Here is a 26,261-nt window from a genome sequence, read left to right as displayed (position 1 = left end):
GATCGAATGCTGTTGCTGATCTGACGGGAGGCAGAGCTCAGGTGGTAATGCTTGCTCACAGGGCGCTTCCCTCCTGCTGTGTGGCCTGGTTCCTAACAGGCTACAGACCTGTACCGGTCTGCAGCCTGGGGGTTGGGGACCCCTGGTATAGATAATTAAGAACTGACTATATTAACAGTACACACAGTTAAATAGCAACACGTCTTCGAGTTACTTACATCATCAGTGATACAAAGATATACAATCCTGTCTTGGCAGATGTAATGAAACAAATAACTGTAGAATAAAAGATATAAAACTTACTGTGGTTATAAGCAACATGACTTTTACTTCTATCTTCTATCTATGTATCAGCAAGTTCAGTCCTGCCAATGTCGCCATATTCTTTATGGATACAGTCTATTCTCCCTCCTCCCCTTCCCAAAATACCTGTTGCTTTCAAGGAGTAAATAAGAAATAAAAAGAAGATCTCTATTACCCATTAGAACAATAGCTGCAACAGCGTAATTGGACTCTTAATGCACGAACAAGAGATGACATCTTAGGAGAAGCATGTAATTAAGATAAACCCCCAATAGGCCACATGGTTTTCTTTGCTTTTTCCTAAGTTCTTAAAGCAAACATCTTTTCTACCAAATTCTCAACATTTGAGTATCGACTTTGAGTTAGTTACTGTGCTGCATGCTCACGATACAAAAAAGGAAAAAACCACTAAGTCCCAGTGTTCACAGGGATCATCGTGCAAGGAATTACAGTGCAGCATGGCAAACGTTACGGCAGGAAAGTTAAAAGCAGAGTACATGGTGCTCTGGGGACATATTAATAGATGAGGCACGAAATGAAGATTTGCCAAAGGGTAACCAGAAAGATTTCCCGGAACAAGTGATGTCTGATTTAAGACCTGAAGAATAAGTAACACATGAGAAGGTAAAGAGTGAGGTAAAGGGGCCGGGCGCAGCGGCTCACGCCTGTAATACCAGCACTTTGGGAGGCCGAGGCAGGTGGATCACAAGGTCAAGAGATCGAGACCATCCTGGTCAACATGGTGAAACCCCGTGTCTACTAAACATACAAAAAAAAAATTAGCTGGGCACGGTGGTGCGTGCCTGTAATCCCAGCTACTCGGGAGGCTGAGGCAGGAGAATTGCCTGAACCCAGGAGGCGGAGGTTGCAGTGAGCCGAGATCGCGCCATTGCACTCCAGCCTGGGCAACAAGAGTGAAACTCGATCTCAAAAAAAAAAAAACAAAATACAAAAATTAGCTGGGCGCAGTGGCTCAGGGAGGCCGAGGTGGGTGGATCACGAGGTCAAGAGATCGAGACCATCCCGGTCAACATGGTGAAACCCCGTCTCTACTAAAAATACAAAAAATTAGCTGGGCACGGTGGCGCGTGCCTGTAATCCCAGCTACTCAGGAGGCTGAGGCAGGAGAATTGCCTGAACCCAGGAGGCGGAGGTTGCGGTGAGCCGAGATCGCGCCATTGCACTCCAGCCTGGGTAACAAGAGCGAAACTCCGTCTCCAAAATAAAAAAAAAAAAAAGAGTGAGCTAAAGGCCAGGCGTGGTGGCTCATACCTGTAATCCTAGTACTTTGGGAGGCTGAGGCAGGCACATCGCCTGAGCTCAGGAGTTCAAGACCAGCCTGGGCAACATGGCAAAACCCCGTCTCTACAAAAATACAAAAATTAGCCAGGTGTGGTGGCGCACACCTATAGACCCAGCTACTTGGGAGGCTGAGGCAGCAGGATCGTTTAGACCCAGGAGGTTGAGGCTGTAGTAGGACGAGATTGCGCCACTGCAGTCCAGCCTGGGTAACAAAGTGAGAACCTGTTTCAAAAAAAAAAAACAGTAAGCAAAGACTTTTTCCAGAGAGGAGCAGGAAGCATACGGGCCTAGAGATAAAAGAGCACGAAACAGATTTAGGGAAGGAAAATTGGTTCACATGACTAGAGTACAGAATGTGGAGAAAAAGTAAATTATCGGGACAGACGAGGCTGGAGAAGTAAGCAAGAATCAGGTCCTACAAGACTTTATAAACCACACTGTGCATTATCCTAAGAATAATGAACGAGCGTCTGAAGGTTTTAGCCCAGGGAGGCTGCGATCAGATTTGCACTTTGAAAAGGACACGTGGGCTAGAGTGTGGAACACTGACTCAGAGGAGGACTAGACAGGACGCTACTGCTGTATACCTACTGGGGAGGAAATGAGGAGGGAAATAAACTAATTGTATTAGTAGTAAGAATGGGTAATAACGGAAGATAGAACTTGGTGACTGGCAGGCATGAGACAGGTTAACTCAAATTTGCCTCTCAGATTTGGACCTTGGGCAAGTGGACAGATACATAGGGGCACCCGTTGAATTATATTAATGTTCACATAGAGGCCTGACATGAATTACAAGGAGATACAGGAACTCGGGCAACATCTTTTCCTGCAATATTCTAAAAGTATTTGCATCATTTCCACCAATGACTTCCACATTGCCACATCCAGTGGCTCACTCTGAGGCATATGACAGTGTTGACCTCTTCCTTTTGGGAACTGTTTTCTCTTCACTAGATTTCCTGACATCAGGCTTGCCTGGTGCTACAGACTGAACTGTGTCCTGTCAAAATGCGTACGTTACAGTGTGACTTTATTTGGAGACAAGGCCTTGGGGAGACAGTTAAGGTTAGATGAGGTCATGAGGGTGGGGCCCTCATGATGGGATCAGTGGCTTTAAAAAACAAGAAGAGGCCGGGCGCAGTGGCTCACGCCTGTAATGCCAGCACTTTGGGAGGCCGAGGCGGGTGGATCATGAGGTCAAGAGATCGAGACCATCCCGGTCAACATGGTGAAACCCCGTCTCTACTAAAAATACAAAAAATTAGCCGGGCACGGTGGCGCGTGCCTGTAATCCCAGCTACTCAGGAGGCCGAGGCAGGAGAATTGCCTGAACCCAGGAGGTGGAGGTTGCGGTGAGCCGAGATCGCGCCATTGCACTCCAGCCTGGGTAACAAGAGTGAAACTCTGTCTCAAAAAAAAAAAAAAATAAAATAAAATAAAGGCCAGGCGCGGTGGCTCAAGCCTGTAATCCCAGCACTTTGGGAGGCCGAGGCGGGTGGATCACGAGGTCAAGAGATCGAGACTATCCTGGTCAACATGGTGAAACCCCGTCTCTACTAAAAATACAAAAAATTAGCCGGGCACGGTGGCGCGTGCCTGTAATCCCAGCTACTCGGGAGGCTGAGGCAGGAGAATTGCCTGGACCCAGGAGGCAGAGGTTGCGCTGAGCCGAGATCGCGCCATTGCACTTCAGCCTGGGTAACAAGAGCGAAACTCCGTCTCAAAAAAAAAAAAAAAACAACAGGAAGAAGGAGATCACTCTCTTTTTACCACCTGATGACACAGCAAGACGGTGGCCATCTGCTAGCCAGGGAGAAGGCCCTCATCAGGAACTGAATCAGCTGGCACCTCACCCCGTCTCCAGAACTGTGGGAAACCAGGTATCTGCTGTTTAAGCCACTCAGTCTATGGGATTTTGTTACAGCAGCCCAAGTAGGCTCATATACCTGGTTTATATCATAGCCTCCTTCTCTCTACACTAACTTTTTCTAGCTTCCTTAGCCTCCCGGTTTTTTTCACACTCACTCCCTGGAGTTTTTGTTTTCAGCTATCAGAATTATGCTAATAATTCCCACATCTCGATCTGACCTAAATCCTGAGCTCCAGGACTAGCTACGCTACTGTCCACTAGACATATCCAACTGGACACACCACAGAGAGCTTAAACGTGACATGCCCAAAATGAAAGTCATCACTTTCCCCATAAAATTTGCTTCTCCTAAACCAGACTTGTGAGTCACTCACTGCACAGGCCACAGAAGGTAACAACGTACGATCCCTGCCATCAAGAAGCCTACAGTCAAGAGACAGAGACAAACAATCATTTCAATTATAATACAGAGAGGGGCCAGGCAAGGTGGCTCACACCTGTATCCCAGCACTTTGGGAAGGCCAAGGCGGGGAGATCACCTGAGGTCAGGAGTTCGAGACCAGCCTGGCCAACATGGTGAAACCCCTTCTGTACTAAAAATAAAAAAATTACCCAGGTATGGTGATGCTTGCTGTCATCCCAGCTACTTGGGAGGCTGAGGCAGGAGAATCACTTGAACCAGGGAGGTGGAGGTTGTGATGAGCTGAGACTGTGCCATTGCACTCCAGCCTGGGCAACAAGAGTGAAACTCCATCTCAAAAAATACGAAGAAACTAGATGCTATGTAGACACATAAAAAGAGTGTCGGATTGGGGTGCCTGACCCAGTCTTAGTGTTCAGGGGTTTCTGGAAAAGGAAACATCAGAAGCACAATGTGACATTAAAAAAAAAAATTAGGTAGATAAATATATTCCAGTCAAAGGTAACAGCTACTGTAAAGGACTAAAAATAGGGAACGATGAGGCCAGAGAAGGAAAAAGGGTCAGATCTTGAAGAATCTTCCAAGTCCCGTTAAGAAATTTTACCCTGACGGCAGAGAGTATCTGTTGAAGGAAGGAACATAATCAGTATTGCCCTTTTAGAGGCATCAGAGTACAAATTAATAAAGTATTTTGTTTGGGGCCTGTAAAGCGAGCAAAAGTTTACAAGGAGGCTTAGGAAGAGAACAGCATTCCTAGAAGATAACAAAACCATGAAAAAAAAAGCAGCACGTTGGGAGGCCGAGGCGGGTGGATCACGAGGTCGAGAGATCGAGATCATCCCGGTCAACAAGGTAAAACCCCGTCTCTACTAAAAATATAAAAAATTAGCTGGGCACGGTGGCGCGTGCCTGTAGTCCCAGCTACTCGGGAGGCTGAGGCGGGAGAATTGCCTGAACCCAGGAGGCGGACGTTGCGGTGAGCCGAGATCGCGCCATTGCACTCCAGCCTGGGTAACGAGAGCGAAACTCCGTCTCAAAAAAAAAAAAAAAAAAAAGAAAACGGGTCTAAGTCTCACGCCTGTCATCCCAGCACTTTGGGAGGCCGAGGCAGGTGGATCACGAGGTCAAGAGATCGAGACCATCCGGGTCAACATGGTGAAACCCCGCCTCTACTAAAAATACAAAAAATTAGCTGGGCACTGTGGCGCGTGCCTGTAATCCCAGCTACTCGGGAGGCTGAGGCGGGAGAATCGCCTGAACCCAGGAGGCGGAGGTTGCGGCGAGCCGAGATCGCACCATTGCACTCCAGCCTGGGTAACAAGAGCGAAACTCCGTCTCAAAAAACAAACAAAAAAAACAACAAAAAAGATACTTGTTATGATTCCAGTCTTCTTGAAACATTAATACTTATTTTGTGGCCAAACATGTGACCTATTCTAGAAGGTGGTAAATGTGTCCTTGAGAAAATTCATATTCCGTTTCTGTTAGATGAAATATTCTGTATATGTGCTTCAGATACATTTGGTCTATAGTGTTATTCAAATCCCAGATTTCCTAATTAACTTTTTGTCTGGGTGATCTATATATTCTGAAAGTGGGGTACTGAAGTCCCCTAATATTGTATCACCGTCTATTTATCCCTTCAGTTCTGCTCATATTTGCTGTGTGTGTTTGGGTGCCTTGATGTTGAGACATATATATTTATAATTATTACATCTTCTTGAACCCAGGAGGTGGAGAAGAAAAAAGCATCTTGGTGATGGAGTCTCATTCCGGAAGACAGAGCGGGGCCCTAGGTAAGGACACAGGTAGAGAGGCGTGGCAGACAGATAACACCTCCTTCTGCTATAACTGCATTTTAATTGGATTACATATTGTACCCTCCCTTAAAGCTACATATGGCTGTGACTAAGTTCTGACTCGTAATAAAAGGACTGCATGCACGTGGTTTCCCTGGACATTTTCCCAGGAACTGCCTAGAAACACACAGATTATAATTCTAGTATATTTTTAGAGAAAGTATAAAGCCAAAATCATAAAAGGCTGGGATGATTTAGCCCCTAACCTCTAGGACATTTTAACTGCCTAGAAACACACAGATTATAATTCTGATATATTTTTAGAGAAAGTATAAAGCCAAAATCATAAAAGGCTGGGATGATTTAACCCCTAACCTCTAGGCCTACAAACCTATGCTGGCAGGAAGCGGACTACAAAATGTGAACAATTCCCAAAGATGATATACTCTCTAAAGCAGAATCACTACCACGCCCGTCAGAACAGGGAGGCTTTGAAATTGTGTGAGGCAATCATTATTTCATCATGACTTGAAAGAATAACTTCTACATGTTTCTCATTTTTCCCTTTTCCTAATGGCAATTTTTTTTTTTTTTGAGACGGAGTTTCGCTCTCGTTACCCAGGCTGGAGTGCAATGGCGCGATCTCGGCTCACCGCAACCTCCGCCTCCTGGGTTTAGGCGATTCTCCTGCCTCAACCTCCCGAGTAGCTGGGATTACAGACGCGCACCACTGTGCCCAGCTAATTTTTGTATTTTTAGTAGAGACGGGGTTTCACCATGTTGACCGGGATGGTCTCGATCTCTTGACCTCGTGATCCACCTGCCTCGGCCTCCCAAAGTGCTGGCATTACAGGCGTGAGCCACCGCGCCCGGCCTTCCTGATGGGAATCTGTAACTCTCATTGTGATGATCTTTTTCTTATCTCACCATTGTCTACCGAGTTAGGCTGGGACAGCAGGGAAAACATACGACTTGCCTTTTAGTTTATGGTCAGTGGACCACAGCAGCCAGACCAGGGCCTGACGGAGACAACTGTGTCCCGCCTAGACATGCTGTACTTGGAGCCAAACACAGTGACTCGATAGGTCTTTGGAGCTACCTCCTCAGAGAAGAGGCATATTCTATGTTTGGGAAGAAAGGTTCACTGAGACATCTGGGTGGCCAGAAGGCTTCACCGGAGACTGCAACGCATCCCCTGATATCCTGTAACTTCCTCCAGAGTAACAGAGTTTCAGCTGAGCCCACGACTACACAGCCAGAGATGACAATTCCTGGCCTCCCTTCTGGCTAGGTTGGCTAAAGGACTGCGTACAGAACAGTAACGTGTAAGTGGAGACATAAGAAACACCAAAGGAGCTGCCTTGGCCAGAGCTGGAAAATGCTAATTGCTCTGGGAATCAGGGAATTGGAAATGGCAGTCACCCCAACATCCCAAACCACTCATCTCTGGACCATCTCATTAAAATTAATACTGTATCGTGGGTCTCTCTCACAGTAGCTTAGAGTGGATCTTAAACTGTATAAAGAGTTAGCCGTAGAAAGTAATAAGGACCTCCTCCTATGATGAGAACTAAGAAGTAAGGCTGGGATAATTAACAGAAGATTTTTAAGCGTCAATGGGTAAGGCTGAGGCAGTTTTTTTTTTTTGTTTTTGAGACAGAGTCTTGCTGTGTCACCCAGGCTGGAGTGCAATGGCACGGTCAAGGCTCACTGCAACCTACGCCTCCTGGGTTCAAGCGATTCTTCTACCTCAACCTCTCGAGTAGCTGGGAATACAGGCGCCTGCCACCGCACCTGGCTAAGGTGGAGGCACTTTTTAAAAGTAAATTCCTAGGATTTCCCATCTATGCCCTGTCTAAGAAGCCACCAGCACGATCTTTCTAAAGCAAAACCTAAGTGTGGGCTGGGAGCGGGGGCTCACGCCTGTAATCCCAACATTTTGGGAGGCCGAGGCAGGCGGATCACCTGAGGTCAGGAGCTCGAGACCAGCCTGGCCAACATTTGAATGTCTACCCTCGTTAAGCTATAACCCTTATGAGGGCGAATATTCCATTTCTTGTTATATCCCCAGCACCACGCAAAGTACCTGGCAATACTTAAGTGCTAAGTAAACATTTACTGAAAGAGTAAACAAAGAAACACTATCTCATCTGAATCATTTCACCTATCACAGAGCTCTAGAGCAAAGTCATTTTTACATTTCACAGTTCCCTATCTTTCTTCAAGATAAAATAATAACACTTCAATAACAGAATAAAATAATTACAAGGTACATTTATAAGTAATAAAACCGGGTGTTTTCTAAGCTGGTGAAGGTTATTCTTCCACCATTCTGATTACAGTAACGGAATCCCCTTCTTTCATCCCGTACCACATCCAGAACAGAACTCACTTGCCATGTGAGTATGTGAGTTTGTTATTTTCAGAAGGGATCTTAGCCAGAATCTGCTCTGTCACCTCCAGGAAGTTTCCTCCACACCAAGCATGTTTGGCAAGGATAGTGGTCCCCCTGGCAACAACAGCAAAAAGAATGGCCATGGCTTCAGCCTATCAAAAGGAAAAAGACACAGATTTAGAAGATTTATTTGACATAATCTTTCAAAAGGAACTGAATGTCATTTACCAACATCTGCCTGGAGATAGTAGCTAACAAGGGACTGTAACGTGAAACTTTTAATAACCAACTCAGGAGCAGGCTTAACAAGAAGGTCAAAGTTTTATACACACTTACCACCTAAGCCATGCTTGTACGCATACATATAAAGAGGCAAAGAAAACACACCCCCCGCCACTGATAGACTGCACTTACAAATTAGCACAGCACATAAAAGCAATGACCACATTTTCCCTGTCCAGTCTATCATCAATGGGCATTTGGCACATATACACCATGGAATACTATGCAGCCATCAAAAACGATGAGTTCGCGTCCTTTGCAGGGACATGGATGAACCTGGAAACCATCCTTCTCAGCAAACTGACACAAGAACACAAAATCAAACACCGCATGTTCTCACTCATAGGCGGGTGTTGAACAATGGGAACACATGGACACAGGGAGGGGAGCATCACACACTGGGGTCTGTTGGGGGGAAATAGGGGAGGGACAGTGGCGGGTGGGGAGTTGAGGAGGGATGGCATGGGGAGAAATGCCACATATAGGTGAAGGGGAGGAAGGCAGCAAATCACACTGCCACGTATGCACCTGTGCAACAATCTTGCATGTTCTTCACATGCACCCCAAAACCTAAAATGCAATAAAAAAATTTTAAAAAGTTGAGAACTATAAAATACATGTGAGACTGAATATATATGTAAGATATATGTGAGATTAGCATCTTAAGTCATAGGATAGATGTTTAATAAACTATCAACATTTAAAAATTCCTAAAAAAAAAAAAAAAAGCAATGGCCATGCACAGCAAAGGGACACAAAGATGTGTTCATTCTTTAACGCGGTCATTCCATCCTGAAAGTTTATCCTACAGAAATAGTTCAACAGAAGTTAAGACTCTAGATTCACAAAGATAACTATTAACAATAATAGCCTCTATTTACCGCTTACTGTGTGCTAGGTACCATTTTAATTACTTTATAATTATTAATCCATTTAAACCTAACAACGCAATGAGATTATACACTAGTATGATACTTCTGTTATAGATGAGAAAACTGAGACGACTTATAAATTTCCCCCCAATTACAGAGCCAGTAAATCATAAACCGCTTGAGATCAGGGAACGTGCAGATTCCTTTTTGGAATATCAGCATGGAACGACAGCACACATCTTTCTAGAACTCTCCTTACACATACGTAACAAGTTATAGTTTCGAAATTGCCGTCTTACACCTTATTTCCTAACTAAGGATCCTACTGTTCTCTCTTTTTTTTTTTTTTTTGAGACAAGGTCTTGCTCTGTTGCCCAAGCTCCAGGCTAGAGTGCAGTGGTATGATCTCTGCTCACAGCAGCCTCCATTTCTCTGGCTCAAGCGATCCTCCTACCTCAGCCTCTGGAGTACCTAGGACTACATGTGTGTGCCACCACGCTTGGCTATTTTTGTATTGTTTTTTGTAGAGCCAGGGTTTCACCACGTCACCCCGGCTGGTATCGAACTCCTGGGCTCCAGAGATCCACCTGCCTTGGCCTCCCAAAGTGCTAGCCCTGTTCTGTTTCTTCAAAGCTTTGTTACACATTATCTCTGCTCCTCTGCCTCCTTTTAACTCTTCTACTTACTATAATCTGGCTTTTGCCCTTAACACTCCAAAAAACCACGCTTCCTAGGGTCACCAACAGCCTCTATGTTGCAAAATACAGAGGCTGCTTCTCTATTCTTACCTGACTTGACCTCTGAGGAACAGTCAACACTGCTGACCAACCCTCCCTGAAATGCTCCCATATCGTCATCAAATAAGGACATAGAACCACGTGGTCAGAATGTGATAAACATTGGCCATGAAGCATTTACCAAAGACGCTGGCACGTGGTCAGAACGTGATAAACGCTGGCCGTTAATAAAAACACCAAACGGGTCTGAAGCTGAGGAAACAGGTCTAGGCGGAGATACAGGTCCTAGCTGAGCAGAGGAAGAACTGGACTGTCAATCATGACGTCATCGAATAAGGACGTAGAACCACGTGGTCAGAATCTGATAAACATTGGCCTTAAAGCATTTACCAAAGACGCTGACACGTGGTCAGAACGTGATAAACATTGGCCTTAAAGCATTTACCAAACACGCTGACACGTGGTCAGAATCTGATCAACATTGGCCTTAAAGCATTTACCAAAGACGCTGACACGTGGTCAGAACGTGATAAACATTGGCCTTAAAGCATTTACCAAACACGCTGACACGTGGTCAGAACGTGATAAACGCTGGCCGTTAATAAAGACACCAAACGGGTCTGAAGCTGAGAAAACAGATCTAGGCGGAGATACAGTTCCCAGCTGAACACAGGAAGAACTCGACTGTCAATCATGACGTCATCGAATAAGGACGGAGTTTTTAGAAGACTCGGTCGCTGTCAAGAGGTTTAAGTGCTACAGAAAGGTGTCGCAGAATGCAAACTGAGAGAAAAATTAACATTTTTTTTCCCCTCCCGTAATGACAGCTTAAGTGACGCATTCTGACAGTCTGTTTAACTCGAGGCCTTTCCGGCGGCGACAGACGCACCTCGCCGAAAGCGGACCTGCCCGACGAGCGGGACGCCAGAGAAGCCCAAGTCACCCCTGCACGGCCGCCTCGCTCCGCCCCAGCACCTCTCCGTCGACACCTCCGCCCTCCGTCCGCAGTTGTGTCCCCGCCTCCCACGGAGCGCGCCCCACTCCGTTTACCTGTCCCGGCACCGTCTGAGGGCGCGCGGGCTCCGGACCGAGGGGCGCGGCTCAGCGCAGGGTCGCCAACTGCCCGCTCCCAGAGGAGGCTGGGACCGGACGCCTCGGACTTCCGCGTGCAGCGCCCCGCCTACGCGTGGCCTCTTGGGAGTGGGGGCGCTCGTCCAATGGCAGCGGGCGACAGGGCTACGTCTGCTACGTTCCCAGCCCCCCCCGCACGTCACAGGAGCCGTGCTGCATGCCGGGAGTAGTAGTTCCGACTGGAGTATCACTGAGCGTGACGTTCCGTGGACAGCTCTTGTCGTAAACAACGTCAAACGCCGTATAGGGATCCACGCAAATGAGAGAACGCAGGCTAAAGATTCTAGGGCCGGGCGCGGCGGCTCTCGCCTGTCATCCCAGCACTTTGGGAGGCCGAGGCGGGTGGATCATGAGGTCAAGAGATCGAGACCATCCTGGTCAACATGGTGAAACCTCGTCTCTACTAAAAAATACAAAAAATCACGCCTGTAATCCCAGCACTTTGGGAGGCCGAGGCGGGCGGATCACGAGGTCAAGAGATCGAGACCATCCTGGCCAAAACGGTGAAACCCCATGTCCACTAAAAATACAAAAATGGAGGCCGGGCGCGGTGGCTCACGCCTGTAATCCCAGCACTTTGGGAGGCCGAGGCAGGTGGATCATGAGGTCACGAGATCGAGACCATCCTGGTCAACATGGTGAAACCCCGTCTCTACTAAAAATACAAAAATTAGACGGGCGTGGTGGTGCTTGCCTGTAGTCCCAGCTACTCGGGAGGCTGAGGCAGGAGAATTGTTTGAACCCAGGAGGCAGAGGTTGCCTCTTTCTCCTCCTCTTCTTTCTCCTCCGCCTCTTTCTCCTCCGCCCCTTTCTCCTCTGCCTCTTCTTTCTCCTCCCCCTCCTCCTCCTCTTTCTCCTCCCACTTCCCCTCCCCTTTCTCCTCCCCCTCCTCCTCCATCTCCTCCCCCTCCCCCTCCTCTTCTATCTCCTCCCCCTCCTCCTCCTGTTTCTTTGACCCCTCCTCCTCCAGTATTTTCCTTCCCCTCCTCTTGCCCTCCCCGTTCCCTCCTCCCTTCCTTCCTCCTTTCCCTCCTCCCACTCCTTCTCTTTTGACTCCGCCTCCTCCCCCTCCCCGTCCTTCTCTTTTGACCTGGCCCCCGCCTCCTCCTCCTCCCCCTCCTTCTGTTTTGTCCCCGCCCCCGCCTCCTCTTCCTTCCCCTCCTTCTGTTTTGACCCCGCCTCCGCCTCCTCTTCCTCCCCCTCCTTCTGTTTTGACCCCGCCCCCGCCTCCTCCCCCTCCCCCTCCTTCTATTTTGACCCCGCCCCCGCCTCCTCTTCCTTCCCCTCCTTCTCTTTTGACCCCGCCTCCGACTCCTGCTCCTCCTCCTCCTTCTGTTTTGACTCCGCCTCTTGTTCCCGTCCCCGTCCTTCTCTTTTCACTCCGCCTCCGCCCCCGCCCCCGCCTCCGCCTCCCCCTCCCCCTTCTTGTCTTTTGACTCCGCCTCCGCCTCCTCCGCCTCCCCGTCCTTCTCTTTTGACCCCGCCCCCGCCCCGCCTCCGCCTCCTCCTCCCTCTCCTTCTCTTTTGACCCCGCCTCCACTTCCGCCTCCTCCGCCTCCCTCTCCTTGTCTTTTGACCCGGCCCCCGCCTCCGCCTCCGCCTCCTCCTCCGCCTCCTTCTCTTTTGACCCCGCCCCCGCCTCCACCTCCTCCTCCCCTTCCTTCTGCTTTGACCCCGCCTCCGCCTCCTTCTCTTTTGACCCCGCCCCCGCCCCCGCCTCCGCGTCCTTCTCTTTTGACCCCGCCCCCGCCTCCTCCTCCGCCTCCACCTCCTTCTGTTTTGACCCCGCCTCCGCCTCCTGCTCTTTTGACCCCGCCCCCGCCCCGCCCCCGCCTCCCCGTCCTTCTGTTTTGACCCCGGCCCCGCCCCCGCCTCCACGTCCTTCTCTTTTGACCCCGCCCCCGCCTCCTCCTCCGCCTCCACCTCCTTCTCTTTTGACCCCGCCTCCGTCTACTTCTCTTTTGACCCCGCCCCCGCCCCCGCCTCCCCGTCCTTCTCTTTTGACCCCGCCCGCGACTCCTCCTCCTCCTCCCCCTCCTTCTCTTTTGACCCCGGCTCCGCCTCCTTCTCTTTTGACCACGCCCCCGCCCCCGCCCCCGCCTCCCCGTCCTTCTCTTTTGACCCCGCCCCCACCCCCGCCCCCGCCCCCCCGTCGCCCTCCCCCTCCCGCAATCCGACAGCCGAACGGAAGCAGCAGCAGAGCCCGCAGTTGCGCGCCCAGGAGCCCCGGACGCCGCCCGTGTGGGTGTGTGCGCGCGCGGTTATTTACACGGCTCAGGCCGTGCCGGCGTCGCGTCTGCAGCGCGCGGGGGCGCAGGGAGCCAGGTGGCGGCATCGCGTTCGGCTGCTTTGTGATCGTGCCCGGTTTCTGGAGGTCTCGTCAGTGCCTCACAGGGAAGGACGGAAAATCAGAAGGGATTTATTTATTTCTTCCCCTCCCCGTGTCTGTGCCGCGCGCTTTCCCGGAGCGGCGGCTCTCGGTGCCGGGCTGGGTGACGTCATCCAGATGAACGGGAATCGACCCGTTAAAACGCCGCATAGGAATCTCTGTGTCCTGTCCCTGGGTGATGACTGACACAAGATTTAAAGGAAAACGGGCGTGGGGCACAGAGTAACCATTTCAAGCGGGTCTCCCTTAAATATCTTTGCCAGGCCGGGCGCGGTGGCTCACGCCTGTCATCCCAGCACTTTGGGAGGCCGAGGCGGGTGGATCACGAGGTCAAGAGATCGAGACCATCCCGGTCAACATGGTGAAACCCCGTCTCTACTAATACAAAAAAAAAATTAGCTGGGCACGGTGGCGCGTGCCTGTAATCCCAGCTACTCGGGAGGCTGAGGCAGGAGAATTGCCTGAACCCAGGAGGCGGAGGTTGCGGTGAGCCGAGATCGCGCCATTGCACTCCAGCCTGGGTAACAAGAGCGAAACTCCGTCTAAAAAAAAAAAAAAAAAAAAAAGGATATTCGTGTAGATTTCCAAAAGTTGTCTATCCATTCATTCAATAAGCATTAATTTAGTGATCAGTATGCTAGCCCTTGGGGAGGACAAGTCTGTTCTAAACTGACCTTCTGAAGAGAGAGGTGATTAGGCAAGGCTGTTCCTGCAATATGGAATATTCAGGAATATTATCTTAGTCTGATCGGGTTATTGTCCCAAAATACCTTGGACCACATAACTGTCAAACGACAGAAATTTATTTCTTACAGTTGTAAAGCCTGGAAAGTCCAAGATTAAGGTGTCAGCAGTGTCGGCTGTGTCCTCCCGTGATGGAACTGGCAAGGCGGCTCGTCAGGGCCTCTTTTGTAAGAGAACTAATCCTGTCAGAGATGTGGTCTGAATCTTTGTAGGGACTGTGTGGATGAAGGGCGGATCACCTGAGGTCGGTAGTTCAAGACCAGCCTGACCAACATGGTGAAAGCCCGTCTTTAAGATAAAAACAAAAAGAAAAACACCAAGCACTGGCCAGGCGTGGTGGCTCACACCTGTCATCCAAGCAGTTTGGAGGCCAAGGCGGGTGGATCACCCGAGGTCGGGAGTTCAAGACCAGCCTGACCAACATGGTGAAACCCCGTCTGTAAGATAAAAACAAAAACAAAAACATACATTATTTAATCACCTCCCAAAGGCCCCACCTCCTAATATTATCATATTGGTGGATAGGTTTTAAGATAGGAATTTTGGAAAGACACACATATTCAGACGATAGCATTTACCAAATAATTTTTAAAAGTTAGAACAAAAAATTCCCGAAGGGATTTGCAGGTGGTTGGATACTGTGCTATCGTGGTTAAAAGTCCAAGCTCTGGAAATACTAACCGTGAGTTAAAATCTGGACCTTGGTTTCTCATTGTAAAAATCAGTACCATTTATGAATAGACCTCATAGGTTTGTTGTGAGAATTAAATAACTTAAAACATGTAAAATTCTTACAACGGCACCTGGCACAGAGTGACCATGTTCCCCGCCCACTGGAATGTCCATTCTAGCAGCACGGGAAATCTAGCTGTTGAATTACTAGCCTTTAGTGAGTGACCCATAGTAGGCATTCCTAAATGAATGAATGATCATCAATTTAACTTTTTTTGTCCTGGGTATCATCATCCTAAGAAGTGAGAAGGTTGAATAATCCCAACGGACTTCAAATCGAAATCATCTCTTGCCTCTCCTGTGGGTTACATTACAGCAAGAACAATTTCTTAACATTCATAACTATTATTCGTGGAGTGCTTGCTATATGCCAGGAGGTGAACTGAATTGCCTAAAGTGAGGTAGCTAACATCTGAACCCTGATCTGTTTGACCTGAATCTAGTTAGAACAGCGCTTGACACATAGCTAATGTGCATCAAAAATCTGTTGAATAAGTGGGTGAATAAATATATCAGCAAGTGTATTTTCTTCTGTAGATGAAGCTACAGTTTAGCTTTAAGGGTTTTCATGATCTTGATAAGCTCCAGCCAATATGAAGAGTAAGGAAAAGGTGTGAGCCACGAAAGAGAATTTACCTAGCAAAATGCCTTGACTAGAAATTCCAAATGGGAAAAGAGATCTGGATTTGTTTAGAAATCACACACACGCATATACAGGCACGCGCACACACACACACATACACTTAGATACATATGTAATCACAACCGTTTGGAGCAGCTTCAACACACACATACACACAGGAGCATGCAGACCCACACACTTTTTTTAATGTCATGCTTTCGTCTTCCTAACACATCTGAGAGAGGGTCAGGGATGGAGTGTCAGAGGTAGAAAGGAAGCTAGCAATTACCGAATCAGATCCCCTCATGTTAACGTGAAAATCGACACTCTAGTGGGGACACAGATTGCTAAGGTCACACAAGCAGTTAGAATGAGATTCAGAATCTCAGTTTCCTGAGTCACCGTTTGCTTCACCATTTACCATCTGGATTTTATAGATGAGGTAGCCGAAGCACCCTAAGAATGTTGATGGCCAAGCTCCTGCCACTTGTCCATTGAAATAGGACTTGAAATCACATGTCCTTTATTTTAAATATGAAGCTTGCTGTCATCCAAGGGCTTCTGTCTGCATGCCCAGAAGAAAGATGTTTTCCTATTGAATTAAATAGTGGACTCAGGGTCATTTACAGAAAGCTTTGTCGTTGGCTGTAAGAGAAAACGTCCAGAGGTGCTTTATTTTCAGTCCCAAGGAGGCTCCGTGAAGGCAGGTAATGCTGTCTGTGTTCCTTACTCAATCCAGAAAACTTCTGTCTGGATGCCACAGCTGATCTGACAGGAGGTGGAGTCCAGGTGGTAATGCTCCCTTGGGGGGCCACTCACCTCTTGCTGTATGGCCTGGTTCCTGACAGGCCACCTACCCCTACCACTCCAGGGGTTGGGGACACCTGCTTTAAAGTACATACCATGATTCCGTCCAAAATGTCAATCCTTATAGATTTCCTGGAATTTGAATGGTTTTGAAGTTTTTCTCCTTTATTTATGTTTTCCCATTGACGCCTTCCTTTCGCTTGAAAACCCACTGGGTTAGTCTGTGTTGAAATCTCCTAAGCTGAGTACATGCTTTATTTTCAGTCCCAAGGAGGGTCCATGAAGGCAGGTGATGCTGTCTGTGTTCCTTATTCAATCCACAACACTTAATAAATATTTGTTGCTGAGTGCGTGGCCTGCTAAAGGAAAAGTCGGTTGGGTCATGTTTCCCAGTGGCAATGGATGGACAGTCATTAGGGCTGAAAAGTGGGGGCAGATGAGGAAAAGAGAGGTGGGAGATAAGCCTTAAACAAAGGAGAGGCTGTTTCTATTCATCTTCCTGAAGCTGCAATCGTCACTTGTCACGGGCGTGAGATGGCATCTCAATGTGGTTTTGATTTGCATTTCTCTAATAATCATGGTTAGGAAGAACTAATATCGTGAAAATGGCCATACTGCCCAAAGTAATTTACAGATTCAACGCTCTCCCCATGAAGCTACCAATGACCTTCCTCACAGAACTGGAAAAAAACATGTTAAACTTCATAACCAAAAGAGAGCCCGCATAGCCAAGTCAATCCTAAGCAAAAAGAACAAAGCGGGAGGCATCACACTACCAGACATCAAACTATACTACAAGGCCACAGTAATAAAAACAGCGTGGTACTGGTAACAAAACAGAGACATAGACCAATGGAACAGAACAGAGGCCTCAGAAGCAACACCACACATCTACAATCATCTGATCTTTGACAAACCTGAGAAAAACAAGCAATGAAGTAAGGATTCCCTGTTTAATAAATGGTTTTGGGAAAACAGGCTAGCCATGTGCAGAAAACAGAAACTGGACCCCTTTTTGACACCTTACGCTAAACTCCAGATGGATTAAAGATCTAAACATAAGACCTAACACCATAAAAACCATAGAAGAAAACCTAGGCAAAACCATTCAGGACATAGGCATAGGCAAGGAATTCATGACTAAAACACCATAAGCAATGGCAACAAAAGCCAAAATAACAAATGGGATCTGATTAAACACCAGAGCTTCTGTACAGCAAAAGAAACAGTCGTTAGAGTGAACTGGCAACCAACAGAATGGGAAAAAATTTTGCAATCTACCCATCTGACAAAGGGCTAATATCCAGAATCTACAAAGAACTAAAACAGATTTACAAGAAAAAAAACAAACAAATGCATTCAAAAGTGGGCGAAGGACATGAACAGACACTTTTCAAAAGAAGACATACATGAGGCCAACAAACATATGAAAAAATGCTCACCATCACTGGTCCTTAGAGAAATGCAAATCAAAACCACATTGAGATACCATCTCACGCCAGTTAGAATGGCGATCATTACAAAATCTGGAGACAACAGATGCTGGAGAGGATGTGGAGAAATAGGAACACTCTTACACTGTTGGTGGGAGTGTAAATTAGTTCAACCACTGTGGAAAACAGTGTGGCCATTCCTCAAGGACCTAGAAATGGAAATTCCATTTGACCCAGCAATCCCATTACTGGGTATATACCCAAAGGATTATAAATCATTCTATTATAAAGACACATGCACACATATGTACATTGCAGCAGTGTTTACAATAGCAAAGACCACGAACCAACCCAAATGTCCACCAACAATAGACTGAATAAAGAAAATGTGGTACATATACGCCATGGAATACTATGCAGCCATCAAAAACAATGAGTTCGCGTCCTTCATATGGACATGGATGAATTGGAAACCATCATTCTCAGCAAACTGACACAAGAACAGAAAACCAAACACCACATGTTCTCACTCATCGTCAGGTGTTGAACAATGAGAACACATGGACACAGGGAGGGGAGCATCACATACTGAGGTCAGTTGGGTGGGGCTGGGGGGGACAGCAGGGAGTGGGGAGGGTGGGGAGGGAAAAGGAGGGGAGCAATACCAAATATAGGTGATGGAGGAATGAAGGTAGCAAACCGCCTTGCCATGTATGTACCTATGCAACAATCCTGCATGATCTGCATGCATACCCCACAACCTAAAGTACAAAAAAAAAAAATATAGCCAGGCGTGGTGGCTCACGCCTGTAATCCCAGCACTTTGGGAGGCGGAGGTGGGTGGATCACGAGGTCAAGAGATCGAGACCATCCTGGTCAACATGATGAAACCCCGTCTCTACTAATACAAAGAATTAGCTGGGCATGGTGGCGCGTGCCTGTAATCCCAGCTACTCAGGAGGCTGAGGCAGGAGAATTGCCTGAACCCAGGAGGCGGAGGTTGTGGTGAGCCGAGATCAGTCCATTGCACTCTAGCCTGGGTAACGAGCGAAACTCTGTCTCAAAAAAAAAAAAAAAAAAAAATATATATATATATATATATATATATGTAAACCACAACACTATAAAATTTTTTTAAAGACATGATAAAATCTTTGGAATATAGGTCTCAGCAAAGGGTTCCAAGACTTGACACCTAAAGCACAATCCATAAAATTATTGGTAGTTTGGAGTCATCAAAATCCGAAACCTTTACTCTGCAGAATATTGTCTTAAGAGGATGAAAAGACAAACAACAGAGTGGGAGAAAATACTTGTAAACCACATATCTAACAAAGAATTAGCATCTTAAATATATAAATATTCTCAAAATGCAACCATAAATAATACTGAATAATCCAAATAGAAAATGGTCAAAAGACATGAAGAAACCTTTCAGCAAAGATCATATACAGATAGAAAATATGCACATGAAAATATGTTCAATATCACTCATTATCAGAGAAAGGCAAATTAAAATCACTATGAGATATCACCACAGACCTGGATCTCTCATACATTGATGGTGGGAATATAAAATGGTACAGCCACTCTGGAAGATCGTCTTGTAGTTTCTTAAAGGATTCAATGTGCAACTAGCATCTAACCCAGGAATTGTACTTCTGGGCATTTAGGGCCAGAAAAATCAAAACTTGTATTCCCACAAAATGCATATGTACAGGAATGCTCATAGAAGCTTCACTGACCATATAAAAGGATACATGAGTTGTGCCTGTATTTTTTTGAAACTTCCTGTGACTTGGTAATTATTTCAACATAGAAAGTGAAAACCGATGAAATACATGTAGGTCTATTACTGGATTCTGAGCTACTTCATTGACTTCTTACTTCTTACTCTAATACCACACTGTTCTGATAATTGTAGTTTTATAGTAAGTCTTGAAACCAAGAAGCTCTATGTTCTATAACTCCTCCTCTTTTTGAAGTTTTGATGGAAACCCCAAGACTTAGGTTTGCCCATCCCAACAGCTGCACAGATTGTCTTCTCTAATGCCTTGCGCATAGATTTCAGCTGCTTCAACCACCCTGAACTCTGATCTTTGCCTCCTCCATTCAATGAGACTGAAAGCTCGGCTTGGAATCTAGCTCTTGATGCTGGAATCAGAAAACTGTCACCAGGAAAAGAGCTGAGGCAGTCTTGGGGCTTAATTTGTGAGTTTCTCTTTTCCTGGGGATCGTAATCATGTGCTGACTATTGCTCCGTATCTTTAAACGGTTTCCTTGCGTATTATATGTAGTTTCATGATTTTCCCAACGGCAGGAGTGCTAGTCTAGTGTTATTCCCAACATAACTTTTTTTTTCTGCTTAAATCAGTCAGATTCAGTTTCTGTTGCATGTAACTAAGAACCTGACTGATACAAGCCCCTATTTTATGCCATGTCCTAAGATAGGTGCTTGGCATTCTTCATGTGATTTAATCTTATTTTAGAGAAATAATTCCATGTGTAAACCGGAGCGACGGGTAAGAAACATTTCTAACAGTGATGACCAGGGTGAGGGGAGGGAGGTTCCAGTGACAGGAGCATTCTAGATGGAGGAAGAGTGTACAGATTCACAAGAGAGTCAGCATGGAAGAAATAACGTATGAAACCTTTGTCATCTTCAAGGGAATTTTCCTGAGACCATTATAAGTTCTCCTAATCCCATAAAACCACTACATATAGAATTTCCTCCATAAAATGCAGTAAAGTACAATTGTTTATATAGTAGGATATCATTGGATGGTTTTAACTTTTCTACCCCTATTAACATGGGTACTACTAAAATAACTAACTATCGTAGTTTTCCCAGGACTGTTGTGGTTTTAGCACATCCCGGAGAATTCCTCAGCCCAGGCAAACTGGAAAAAATTATCCTTTGTGATAGGTGACATCACTTACAGTTGATTGCTCTTGGATGACCACCAGACTCAAACGTGGCAAGTGAATCCCTCATAGGGATTTATGGAGATGGGACCATAAAGGCCTATGGCAACCAGGAAGTGTCTCTCAGATCTTTCAAGAGAAAACCTAACCATGACGAGTGGAGTCAGCTAACAGTCTCCAGCTGGAGCACATTTGAGATATTTTTGCATCATTTGATCCAAGGCCATTCCCTTCCCAGGCATCTCCAGTCAATCTCTGAGCACAAGAGGGGTACTAGGGCTGTTTCTGCCTAACATAGGATTCCTCTAATCAGCCGTCTCTGCTCTGGAGCTCGTAGCTGGGGTGGTTGAGAGTTCCATAGAACTGTACTGTAATCTCCTCTTTATCTTGCCAGCCATTACCCACGGTAGCTCTCTAGATTTGTGACTCCATCTCGGCATCTGCTTTTCAGAGGACCTGATGTGGCTTAGTGTCTCTCTTCAGTGGCTGAAGCTGTCATATGAAAACCTAGGAAGGTGTCAGTAACCATATCTACTGTTACATGGACTTAGGAAACAATTAAAGCTGGAGGGGAGTGGGGAGGAAAGCAAAGGAGAGAGTGAGAGAGAGAGAGACAGAGAGAGAGAGAAAGAGAGAGAGAGACAGACCAGATAAATGTGCAGGGAAGAACAGGGATAAAAGAATGATAGACTCAATGTCATTCGAATCCTTGGTGTTGACCATTATTGAGACCTAACTGTATCTTGCCTTCTAAAAAGTTTTGGTTGTTCCAATCCTTCTTGAGTTCTGTGAAACACCTTATTATCTTCCCATACATTTCTCTTTTTTGCTTGTTCGTGTCAGGTAGGCTTGGTTACTTTTAACAAATGAGTCCTAACTAATACTTCTTCACCACAAAATTAATTGTATGAGTTACTAAGTTTATGCTGGATCACATTTCTGTTGAGAGTCAGAAATATTCATATCCCCAGAGTCAGAAATGTTCACATCCCCAGACAAAAATGAATATACCCTTCAGCTTTACCAAATTTTTGTCCATGAGTAGGTGAGGAAAATTTTACATGGTCTAGCTGATTTCTGGAAAGTTTTAGCATTTATTTGTTTCTCTATAGAGTACACAGCAGAATTCTTGTCATAGACCAAAGCTTCAGCCAAATTCAACATGGCACTGTGTCCAGAACATTTATTTTCTGGCTAAAAGTCACACTTTTATTATACATTTTCCTTCTTTATTTCTTTAAACTCCTTCAAAGATCACTAGTGGTTAGTTCTTTTAAAGACCATCTTTGACAAATCAAAGTTAAAAATCACAATTAACACACAGTTTTAACCACATTTCAAGAACTCAAGGTTACAAATATGATTAGAGAGCACTAAAGCTTTATTAAGATGCTGATAAAACCAAGGTGTAAAAGAAAAAAAAAAAAAACCAAGGTGTAAATGTCAGTCAAAGATGATGGCTCTCAGACATCATTTAATACAGTAGTACATGCAAGAGATGGTAATAATTTGGCCTGGAGAAAGGCTCTAAAAATTATTGCCCACAGGGCAAATCCTGCCTCTTGCCTGTTTTTGTATGTTCCAATAAAAGTTTGTCTGTGACTTCTTTCACTCTGTGTAGGCAGAATTTAATACTTGGAGACAGAGGCTGTTTGTGACTCAAAAAGCCTAAAATACTTACTGGCTGACCCTCCGCAGAAGAAAAAATTGCCAAACTCCTATCCTGAATGTTAGTTGTACAGTCAGGGACAAATACATGAGCAGATTATATTTTGGAAACAGAACAGGAACAAGTTTGGTATGTTCTAGGAACAGCTCGTGTCGCTGGAACATAAAAGGACCCAGATACTACTGTTTTCTATTTTATTTTCTGGCACATTTGTAAACCTATTGTTTTTATTCAGCTATTCCTTCATTCCAAAAATATTAAGAAGTTCCAGTCTGTACCATACACCGTGTGACCTGATACACACACACGGGAAACAGTAAAATATCTGCCTTTTATTTTATTACAAGTAAAATTTATATTTCATTGAAACTAAAATATCCAGACTCCCTAGGGTCTGGAGCCAGATTTCCTAGGCTTGACTCTCAGCTCTGAAATTTAACTGCCATGTGATTCTGGTGAAAGCGCTTAACCTATCTGTGCCTCCGTTACATTTCTAGATACTTTGTGTTGATGTCAGCTTAGCTTAACTGAGTTCATTAACTCTAATTGCTACAGTTATGATCTTCCTGTTACAGGACATTGGATCATGCTGTTCTGCCTAAATTTTTATTTTCCGTTTTCCCACCTGCATGGCCAACTCCCATTTGTTCTGGAAACATAAGGGCATAAGGGCATGGACTATATCTGGGCTTTGTGCATCATTTTACACCCAGAGCTTAGTACAGTGCCTGGCATACAGTAGGCACTCATCAATGTTGATTGCATGAATGAATATCGGCCAGAGTAAATCTAGATTCTCATTTTATTTAGTTTTTCCTCTTTATGTTACATTCACACTCTGGATGTCCTTTTGTTTATGCACCGGTTTTAGAAATTTTTCAACAAATATTTATTAAATATACAGACATGGTAGTCTCTGTGCGTGGAGAACAAGTACGACAAATACAACTTTTCTGCTCTCAAGAAGCTACTTATTCATTAGAAGACAGACACATAGAAAGAGAAATTATAATCCAGAATAAGTGGTACTTTTGAGGCCTGTACAAGATCCATTGGGCACACTGTACCCAGGGAAAAAAATAAAACAAACTTATCTGGGAAAGACAGAGAAGGAAGAAACTGAGGCCAACCCAGGAGGCGGAGGATGTCCTGCTCTCCCACAACCAATCGAACAAAAGACAGGCCCATAAAGCTCCACTGCGTGTAAAACCCGGATCGCCTGCCTGCCATTTCAGTGCTCCTCCCGAGTGCCCCCAATACGCTTCTATTTATGGTGTTTCATTGAGGTTTGCTAGAACTAAGATTCCACTACCTTTCTACCACTTTCTTGAGTTTACGGCCGTCATATACCGCTCACTACTTTACTCCCATTGATTTGGCCGAGTATCTTAAACCCAGGGTCCAGACATAGTGCTACATACAGTGAACACTAGAAGGGAATAAGCCATTAGGAGTGAATGCATGAAAAATTAAGAACAATACATATTACAAAGAACAACCAAAAACTATACTGAAATGCTATGTGCAATGGAAATCCAAGGCACAGAAAAAAAAAACTGAGAGAACAACAACAAAAAGTCAAAAGAACCCAGTATGCCAAAAAATTAGCTGGGCATGGTGGCGTGTGCCTGTAATCCCAGCTACTCATGAGGCTGAGACAGGCTTCATAGAGGAGGTACTATCCAAATTCAGTCAAAAATAATGAGCGTAAGGTTTGTTCTTGCCGGTTGCCTCTCCGGGAGCTCAGATGCACAGCCCCCCTCCACACTTTTTTCTGAAAGCTCGGACATGCTCGGGCACGTTCCCTTCTCCCCTTCTCGCACAGCCTGGCCTTTCCTTAAAGAACCCAGTATGCAAGCGGGGTCCTGCGATTCTAGCCAATAGCAGCTGAATCTTTCTAGCCAATAGCAGCCGAGTCCTGTATGCAAACAAAGGCTTGTAACCTTACCCAATAGTTGTAAGGCCGATTGCCTCCCCGGGAGCTCGGACGCACATCCCCCCCGCTTTTTTCCAAAGGCTCAGATATGCTCGGGTTGTTCCCTTTTCCCCTTCTCGCGCAGCCTGGCTTTCCCTTAATGAACCCAGTATGCAAGCACGGTCTTGTGATTTTAGCCAATAGCAGCCGAGTCTTTCTAGCCAATAGCAGCCGAGTAATTCTAACCAATAGCAGCCAAGTCCTGTATGCAAACAAAGGCTTGTAACCTTACCCAATAGTTGTAAGGCCGACTGCCTCGCCAGGAGCTCGGACGCACATCCCCACCCCCCCTTTTTTCCGAAACCTCGGACATGCTCTGGTTGTTCCCTTTGCCCCTTCTCGCGCAGCCTGGCTTTCCCTTAAAGAACCCAGTATGCAAGCGGGGTCTTGTGATTCTAGCCAATAGCAGCCGAGTCTTTCTAGCCAATAGCAGCCAAGTAATTCTAACCAATAGCAGCCAAGTCCTGTATGCAAACAAAGGCTTGTAACCTTACCCAATAGCAGTCCTGCTCTCCCACAACCAATCGAGGGCTCCCACTCCCTATAAAACCCCACGTCTGAGAGGCGTCTGTGTGACTTCTCCGGCCCCTCCTGTTGGGCTGCAGAGCCCTGCCCGGGAGCCTGAATAAGTTCCTTCATATTGGATCTTCTTGTGTTGGCCTCAGTTTCTTCTTTTTAAACTCGGCAAGAACGCAAGAACGAACCTTACGATGCATTTGACTTTTTGTTGTTGTTCTCTCAGTTTTTTTTTTCTGTGCCTTGGATTTCCATTGCACATAGTATTTCAGTATAGTTTTTGGTTGTTCTTTGTAATATGTATTCTTAATTTTTCATGCATTCACTCCTAATGGCTTATTCCCTTCTAGTGTTCACTGTATGTAGCACTATGTCTGGACCCTGGGTTTAAGATACTCAGCCGAATCAATGGGAGTAAAGTAGTGAGCGGTATATGACGGCCATAAACTCAAGAAAGTGGTAGAAAGGTAGTGGAATCTTAGTTCTAGCAAACCTGGATAAAACACCATAAATAGAAGCGTATTGGGGGCACTCGGGAGGAGCACTGAAATGGCAGGCAGGCAATCCACGTTTTACACGCAGTGGAGTTTTATGGGCCTGTCTTTTGTCATCCGTGCGCTCATGCTTCAAATGTGTTCAATAAAGGCGATTGTCGAGTGCCCCGGCCCAGTCCTTCTGTGTGGGGGACTGACGCCCTAGCATCGGGCGGGCGAAGTCCCAGATGCCAGAGGAACCCACCCCGCACGGCCGGAAGGAGTGGGGTGGGGCCTAGAGGCTCTGCTGGGCCCGAGTCGGGGCGCTGACGCCCTAACACCGGGCAAAGTCCCGGACGCCAGAGGCACCCACCCCGCACGGCCCGAAGGAGTGGGGCGGGGCTAGAGGCTCTCTGCTGGACCCTAATGTAAGGTTGACTGCGTCGTGGAGAGTTCGGACACGCCCCCTCCCCTCACCGGGAGCTCAGATACGCCTCCTTCCATCCGGGTCCCACTCCCCTCCATTTTGTCCCACCCACCTTGGCCACAGCCAATCGGACGCCTCCACTCCCTATAAAACCCCGTGCCTGAGAGGAGTCCGCGCGACTTCTCCGGCCCTTCCTGTCCGGACCGCAGAACCTCGTCCGGGAGCCTGAATAAATTCCCTTGCATTGGATTATTTGCGTGCTGGCCTCAGTTTCTCCGTTTCATCTTCGGTGAAAACAGACCTTACAGATGGCGAGCCAGCCAGGAGGGAGTTGTAAGACCCCTCCCCGGGGAAACTGACTCCTCCACGCAGAGCCGGACCGGGAAGCTGCTGTTTGTTTCACCACAAGGTAAGACTTCTGGTACCCACTACCT

At 46.4% G+C, this 26,261-nt stretch overlaps 1 protein-coding gene across 1 annotated transcript in view; it reads right to left on the bottom strand.

Annotated features, from left to right (window-relative positions):
• VAMP7 (vesicle associated membrane protein 7) overlaps positions 1–11,083 on the bottom strand; it is a 33,292-nt gene extending 22,209 nt beyond the window's left edge. Inside the window, exons 1-3 of the mRNA XM_064371565.1 lie at positions 11,035–11,083; positions 8,091–8,245; positions 219–276 (exon numbers count right to left, since the gene is read on the bottom strand). Of these exons, the coding sequence (XP_064227635.1) occupies positions 219–276; positions 8,091–8,236 (204 nt within the window). The 5' untranslated portion in view covers positions 8,237–8,245; positions 11,035–11,083. The remainder of the gene's footprint in view (positions 1–218; positions 277–8,090; positions 8,246–11,034) is intronic.
• Positions 11,084–26,261: the final 15,178 nt, after the last annotated feature.

Source organism: Aotus nancymaae, unplaced genomic scaffold (genome assembly GCF_030222135.1).
Source record: "Aotus nancymaae isolate 86718 unplaced genomic scaffold, 86718_ANA_hifiasm-v0.15.2.pri h1tg000138l, whole genome shotgun sequence".
Classification (NCBI taxonomy): domain Eukaryota; kingdom Metazoa; phylum Chordata; class Mammalia; order Primates; family Aotidae; genus Aotus; species Aotus nancymaae.
This window is presented reverse-complemented; position numbering and strand designations above follow the sequence as displayed.